Here is an 8378-nt window from a genome sequence, read left to right as displayed (position 1 = left end):
GAAAACTCGAGCTTCCCCTCATTGCAAGATACTTTTGTGCTGCAATATAATTCGTCTCTACTACATTAACATTATTATTGCACATGTTGGCATTATCATGACTTGTTTTTCAAAACTTTCATATCTTTTTTCAACAAAATGTGTGTTTTAAGCGGTTGGTGACCACTTTCTCGCCATTTCGTTTGTTCTATATAATAAATTCAACATTACATGGTAGCTTGGGGATACGAAATTTACCTTCCCGTTTTGCATTTTAAAACATGTTTTAAAACGCTGCGACATTTGCAAGTCATGTAAACGGCATGTCGTAAGCTTGTCGCATGGGCCAAAAATCGTACCATCCTCCACTTATTCTTATTTAGGTCCTCAATTTGGTTCGCAAGTGCGGTGTTGTTGTGTCTTTTTTTTTTTCTTATCATGGGCAGCCCAGAATCGATGTTCGTTTTAAAATATTTTGTGTGAATTCTACACCCGAAGTAGTTTGCCTTCTGGCAGTATAGTATCAAACAAACATCATGGGGATGCACGAACGTCCAATGAACAGAACGCTTCAAAGAGGGGAAGGCCAATGCAAATACACAGGAAAACAACATGTAACGTTACGCTTTCATCTGTTCGAATTTCCATTATCTCAAACAAGTCGCGATAAAAAATACAAGTGTTCAAACAGGGATTCTTTCTATCTATGGTGTCATTTCCTTTTAAATAATGAAGTTTTTGTGTGAAGAAAAATATACTATATTAAATTGTAATGTATCGGCATCTGGTACCCAACCCAGACATCACACACCTAAAGAATCGACTTGGGGCGCTTTCCTTTTCTCAGAGCTGGCAGGCCAGACCCGTCACTTTGCAAAGAGAATGCAACAATTTGAAGGAACACTTGCATGATAATCCCTCGTATTCTTCTGGGGCAGTATATATCCTCGAAGTGTGACAATTTGAAGGTGTTGTAGAGTTCGTCCTTCGAAATTCCCGGTCTGGCCGGCCAGTTCTGTCAAATGGAAAGCGTCCTAAAAGACTACTGTTTTTTTCATTTCTCTCTTAAATTAATGGGGAACAGAAGGTTGAACGCTCAATACTCTTTTCTTTCGACATCTGTGTTGAAATATTACTTTTTTTCGATAAACACCGGGCAAAGGCTTCTTTCTTTGAGTTCTTTTTGAAAGCCGTTGAATTTGCTCGATGTTCCTGGTGACTTTTACAGTTTAAACGACTGCCATTATACATCCTGTTTTCCCCGTTCCTTCACGTAAAGGGGTTACTTGTAGGTAATGGCGTCGCAACATGACGGAAGGCACTTATGTGACGACACTGCGCATGTCACCCCTTTTACAAATGAAACCGGTATAAAAAAGCATACAAACGACGACGTTCACTGGCGATGGACTAGAATAAGACAACTTTAACACTGTATCAGTTTCTAGTTAAGGAGTCGTCTTGGCAAGTTCACATTTTCACCCTGGATTTGTGACTTCGTTGGTCGGCAGTACTCAAGTTCAATGAATTCTTGAAAAAACTGTACAAGATAAATTAATGTCTATTTATACGCACGCAGCTCTTGCTTGCAGTAAGTACCGTTTCCAACACAGTCCCTGAAGATAAAACCCTGACAAATTGCAAATTCAAATGTGCAACTAAACGTCTTGCTGTCAACTCGTGATGATTCTCATTCAGCCTCGCTTGGATGTAAGCTAGCCTCACTTGCACGTGTGCTCGATCCAGTCCATCTTACACAAGTCACACTTCACGTGACAGCACCAAATAAATGAACAGTTACACTTTACGTCTTTCACTCTGTGAACTCTGTTATAGCCTCTACCGCAGCACATTTCGCGACAACTGTCAGTACCCTCCGAGGTCTTATTGCACGTTCGACCGTACGTTCCCAGGATTCCAAATCTTCCATCCGGATTGCAAAACTCCGGAGAGTTTTCCACGTACACGAGGCTTGAGACAGACGGTTTTCGACTATTCGTGTTGCGCTTTTTCCCGCGTCGGCCGCGCATTAATTTCAGGAGCCTGCTTTTGTTTTTATTCATTTTCACTTTCAAGGCTTGATCGTACTTTTTTCGTAGTTCGACGGAGACTGCTGTCATCTTTGGCATAGTTCGCCAGCAAACTCGGACCGTGCAGGAACCGGAGACACCATGGCATCTGCAAGTCTTACCCATGTTGTCTTTAATGACCTGAAATAAAAAAAATCTTCAAATCAGGAAAACGAAGCTAGAGGACTAAATGGCAAGCTTATATTAATCCTCGTGGGCTGGATGTAGTATAAATATTCAAAGCAGCTCTCACAACTGCTATTCAAAGCCATTTACTGAAGCAGGATTCATTTTAGTGCTTATATTTATTGTACTTTGGAGGCCAGATTAGCCGGCAGTTATAATCTATTGAATTGTTTCTTTATTCTTGCAAAATTTCATATTTGGGCACTGTCGTAAATGTTGTGAAACGCAATTAACTTCATTTTAACCTTGAACGTTGAAACACATATGCTATATCCATACTGAGGCCGTCGACTAGTATTACTGACTAAGATGGAGCGTATGTCCTAAACTGTTAGTTTCCTTTTCCAGCGCCTGCTCTTCTTGTCCATAACCCCAGGCGATCATGTGCAGTGACAAAGCAAGCTCAACAGAGTGGGAGGCAAAAGGCGTAAAACAACACGGAATATCAAACAAAAAAACTACTAACTACTGTTTTTAATGTTGTGAAAGGAAAATTCAATTTTTTGGTAGGAAAGGAATCAAACGCTTGGAAAGTACCGTATTTGTATTTAAAGTTTAGAGAAGTGGACATACTTAGAAACATAACTTGTAGTCAAGTGAAGCTATGATCCTCGCAGTTATGAGCGCAATTTTTGCAATAGCGTGGAGAAGCCTGGAAAACTCAGGACTTTGATTCATTCATTCATCAACGGAACCCTGAATTTTTAAGGCTTCTCTACGCAATTGCTAAAATTGCGTTTATAACTGCGAGGATCATAGCTTCACTTAATTTCATATCCGCAGTTCAATATATGATCATTTCATATATCATTTCGCTCATAACTAGTAGTATTGTTTGGATTCATATAATTTAAACCACGACTGAAATATCGTTTAATTTCAAACATATGAGCAACGGAAGAATGCTTAAGAAACAACAAGTTGGATATTTCAGTACCAAAGCGAATTAAACTGCGATAGATTCAAAAGATAAAAAGGAACCACCTTGTTTAGGTGTTAAGCCGTGACGTACGAAGGGTATCGATGATCAGCCGGTCCCAGCAGGAGATCAATACACCGCTTTACGCTACTGTTAAGAGGTCGTTCCTTTTTAATTAAATTTTTAAAACTTCCCTCATGCATTTACTTGTTTAGAGAAGACCCATTTATGCCCGCAGGGGAACATGCGATATTCTTTTCACAAACGCGATAAAATTTCTCAAAGTGAGCTAAAAAAAAAGCCTAATTTAAGGACTGACGTTTTTGCTCTGTTACCAACTTTCGACACTATCGCCGAAATCATGCCTAATGTCGTTCGCCACCATAATCGAAAAAATATTTTGTTCCGCGCCAATACCGGTACCCAGCAAACACAATCATTTGGTCCAAAAAATTTAATAAAGTTTGACAAAAGATAAAACGTTAAGACCCCTGCTGGGCTTCAGGAGAAAACAAACAATTTAATAACGAAAACAAGGCAAGTTCATAGAGAGGTGTGGATAAACATGATGGATAGTTTTAAGTTTATGTTTTGACTCGTTTATTTTAAATGGGTGAACGCTTTTTGCACAGAAGTCACTACAAGGCCTTTATTGTCAAGACGTTTCTCATCGGCAAGAGTCCGACGTCATACAGGTTTCTCTTTGATGGATTTCCGAAAAAAAAAATTCATGTCTCGATGGTGGTAATCAAATGGTTAATTTGATAATCGTGTAATTTCATCTTTTAAGCTTGTTAACCATATCATTAAGACACCGCAAATTTTGGGAAAAGGAAAGGAAAGGAACTTTATTTAAGTGTCTAGTCTTCTAGCCCTGACGCACTAATTGGGGACACTGTAAACTGAAATCAACAAATTAACGCTAATCAAATGTTGGTTTTTGATAAGAGGGGAGAAACCGGAGTAACCAGAGAAAAACGTCTCGGCGCAGAGTAGAGAACCAACAAACTCATGCAACCCACATATGACGCTGGGAAGTCTGGGAATCGAGCCCGGGTCACATTGGTGGGTGGCAAGTGCTCTCACCACTGCGCCATCCTTCTATCTGACCGTCTTGTTTTTTCCTCAAACTCAAGGAGCTCAACGCCAAATAAACGTCCCTTCAAAACCTACGATTGTGCCTCTCGTTCAAATGCTTTGAACTGAATAGTGATAAAGAATGAAAGATTCACCGTGGCGTGCTCGACTTGCCGTCTCAGTGGGTCTGAAATTGCACATAGTACGTTGTTGCGGATCTCCGCATTGTTGAAGAGCACAGCAAAGAACGGCATGATTGCCATCAAGTACTTCTTTTAATGTTCGACGAAAAACCAAGTAATGCTCGACAGAAACCGCCGTATTACAAAAGAACCGTAATAAAAAAAAAAAACCAAACATGCACTACCCAGATAAATTTGTTGCCATAGTAACTTCTTGTTGTCCTCTTTTCATGAGCTTTAGTTCAGTAACCGATGGACAACGAGCTAAATATTGTAGAAGTGTAAAACATTTTCTGATAATCTTATTTAAAAGATCTATAAGACGTTTGTAAAGAACTGTTGTCTCTTATTTATCACGAAAAGATATTCATTATTCAAAATTTACTGAAAAGCTTTAGGAAATACTCTTATTGTAAGAACGTGATCCTGTAACGTAGATTGTGACAATCAAGAGCTGGTCCGTATCTTTTTTCAGTGATGGTCGCATGAATGACCGCTTCAGCAGAAATGACCGAATGAGAATACATGAGATTTTAATACAATAATTCTTAGCAGAAATGTTACCTAGTATTTGAATTCGAAATAACCTCGTCACACACTTCGTTTTTGTATATACTTCGATGAAAATTGAATTGAGTATAGAATTTATCGAGCCGAAGTTGATTAAAAGTAATTTAAGCTCTTAAAAGGTCACACATCCTAGCGGTTTATTGCCCAAGTTAGTGGCTAGTCTGCAACTTGTGAAAGTAACATACATACATCAATCATAATTGTTCATATTTCTCGGCGAATTCTGAACTTTAAGGTGTTTTTTTCTTCGAGATCGAAAACCAATAAGACTGAAACCCTTTTTTCAAATTAACTTTCTTTTCTGACAAAAGAATTTCTGTCACACGAAGGTCAAATGAAATTCCAAATTTTTAATCGAAGACTCCCTGTAGCCAAATAAATGAGGCAACATCCGGAACATAACCACAGTTTTATCTTTATTCGAGTTCTTCCGTTAATATCCTTTTCTTTTGTTTGAAAATTATAAAACATCATTCGGAACAGTAGGAATGTGCTAACACTAAAAATAGCAGCGTCACCGATGAACTTATAAACACTTTGGCATATCGTGAGAAAGGTGGCAAAAAAGGAAGAAAGCCAAGGGTGTGTGAAGAGTTGTAGAATGGTTCATGCGCGGCTGTTGAGAAAGACGGGATGAACACGCGCGAGAGTAATACGCGATCGACAGATAAACCGGAGAAGATATTTTCCTTGCAAAGACATCCAAAAGAAAAGGTGTGAAGGAAAAGTCTCGTCACTTTTTCGGGATCAAAAGAAGGGAAAGTCAGTCAAGGTGGAGGGTGGCGTGGTAGACTTGCATCCGCGCGCGACGTCGCGATAGCAACAAATTCGTTCCGAGTTTTAGTTTTCGGAAGCCGCACAATTCACAATTTACACCCCACTCAAATTATCGGGAAGCTGCATAAGATAAAAAAGTCGTTAAGAAACTGGGAGCGTCTGCAAATTCACCGCACTTTTGCAGATGTCGGGTTTTTTTCCCAGCCATAGCTGTAAAAATTTTCAATTCTTTCTCGGTGACTCGAGCTCGGTCTACGGTGTATTTATTGAAGACAGGATGAGCGACAGAACGGGAAACGACACCAGTTTAATTTTAAATCACGAGAAATAATGCGCAGATGATTCTTTTTAAATTGAAATTTAAATTGTTTGTTATTTGATTGTCTGTGACTGAAATGAAGAAAATAAAGAGAGCGAGCCTTTATATTGTACGGACAAAAAAAATCTGCCGGAAAAGCACACACGGCTCTTACATCAATATTGCATACTGAATTAGCGTTTTCAAAAAGGTGTCCTGAAAAATGAAAAAATAAGTCTTCTTCAGATAAAATGCCAAATTCTTCGTTGTCCGGTCTGAAGTGATCCTCAGAGTTTGAAATGGTACTTTGTGACAAACAAAAATTCCTTATAATTATGTGGTTGCTGCAATTTAGATAGAAATTCAGGGAGTTTAAGCAACGTTTCACTGAAACGTCAACTGAACAAAAACGTCACTTCAAAATATAAATTTGCGATTATTCTTTCTTCACCACGTGGTAAAATATCGGCGAAGCATTGCATTGTTTAACTGAATTTGAAGTGAATGGACGATTCACTATGTTAAGCTCACGAAGTCATCGAAATTTTACATTTTAATGTTCCACAATTATTGTATCTCCCTCATATTGTAATGGAATGGAGTTCCCTTTAACTTGATTTGGCTTCAGTGGTCTTAAAGTAATAAAAGAGTAAACGAGGTTCTTTATTGTATGCAGTCATGTTGCCGAACCTTAAATTTGCTTTTTTCATGTTCTTGCCGTGTGTTTTGAGGAATATGACAAAAAGGTGTACTAATATTTGTACAGAATGACTGTTTTTTCTTCATTGATACAATAATATTGTTTTAAGGCGTTACTATTACCATTGAGTAGATTTAAAAATAACACTTTTAATCTACAGATCAAATATATTAGAGGTGATGCCATTTTTTTATTGACAAGTACGTGCTAGTAGGTTCATGGCGATCGGATGGGGTGTGTGATTTTCGAGTGGAAAGGCTTCGTACACAAATCCCGGCTGTCAAAATGTTGCTTTCTTTAGTGAGGTTGTTCAAGGCTTCATTTGCCAGGAAACCAAGGTATTACTAACATTTTGAACCGATCAATTGACTATAATTGTAAACGAAACTATCAGCTGAAAAGATATTTAACGAGCAAACTATAGCCTCCGCAAACAAGTTCGCAAAAGTTGCAAAGCAAACAAACTATTTCGTCAACGTGCAACAAATTTTCCTCAGGCTAACCAAACATCCTCAAAAGCAACGCTGAGAGGACGTTTTTCTGGTCACCGAAAAATAAAATAGAGAGCATACTTTCCGCAAATTGCTATCATCAGAAAAGACGTTCGACAGTTTCATGGCAGACGCCCACCATAACGACAAAACCAAAGTTATCAAGCCTTTTTAATCCACATTTCCCCCTCGTTGTGGAATTGAACTCCGTTTTTTGTCTACGACGGACTCCGTCGAATAAGTGGCGGTTTCCATTAAAAGCCGGCTGTAGGAAACACGGAAGCATGTGACAAAATAAATAAGAGTAGAAGACGTGTCCGCTAGTGAGGAATCCAGTTTCCCGGAAAACCTCATCATCGACACCCATAAACAGGCCGAAAAATCGTTTGAGGAAAGTCTTAAAATGCCGTCGAATCCGTTCGTCTCGAGTTCGGACATTAGCGGTTTTTTTGAAAAACATACATCCTGTTATGTAACTTTGGCGGTGCGGGCTCGTGGGGCTTTAAAGCAAAGACGACCGCAACAGCAACGAAAATGTCATCTCTAGCCTGAACCTAGCTTAATGGTGTAGCATCCGAACTTATAATGGGAAAGTTACAGGTTACCTGAAAATCTTGTTCAAGGGCAGTGAGACTTTCTACGGGATGATGGTCACCGAGTCATTACAGATAAATAAATCTCTTAATTAAGCAACTTTAAATGAACATTAACATTATCATTGTGATCACTTCTCGACTGTTCCAGCCATTTTAATACGACACTGGGAGACGTTTGCCAGTAACCCAAGAATGAAACTAGTGTGAACGAAGCTTCAAGTCAAGGAAGACAAGGGAAAGGTTATATCACCACGTGCAAACGTTCCTCACAATGAACCCATGAAGTTTGTAATTATACGTTGCTGTTTTGCAAAGGTATGGCAAAGAAATGTTCCAAAATATAAAACGCACGGGCTGAAAAACATGCAGATTTGAGGCGTTCGATGCTTATTAGCAATGAATTCCCTTGTGCTCACAATTTTTGGGCCTCTCTAAAACTAATGAGATATAATTTAGAAGCGTGTTTCTTGAGCCTTTCTGTAACGCCGTCGAAAACATTTATAGCCCTCAATGGGTTAGTGTAACATTTTTTTT

General features: G+C 38.9%; 1 protein-coding gene across 1 annotated transcript in view; it reads right to left on the bottom strand.

Moving 5' to 3' along the window:
- Nucleotides 1–589: 589 nt before the first annotated feature.
- Nucleotides 590–8378, bottom strand: part of LOC137989180 (protein Wnt-7b-like) — a 17931-nt gene continuing 10142 nt past the window's right edge. The window contains exon 4 of the mRNA XM_068835034.1: nucleotides 590–2189. Within this exon, the coding sequence (XP_068691135.1) occupies nucleotides 1701–2189 (489 nt within the window). The 3' untranslated portion in view covers nucleotides 590–1700. The remainder of the gene's footprint in view (nucleotides 2190–8378) is intronic.

Source organism: Montipora foliosa, chromosome 2 (assembly GCF_036669935.1).
Source record: "Montipora foliosa isolate CH-2021 chromosome 2, ASM3666993v2, whole genome shotgun sequence".
Taxonomy (NCBI): domain Eukaryota; kingdom Metazoa; phylum Cnidaria; class Anthozoa; order Scleractinia; family Acroporidae; genus Montipora; species Montipora foliosa.
The sequence above is the reverse complement of the archived record's forward strand: the minus strand, read 5'-3'. Positions and strand labels throughout refer to the sequence as shown.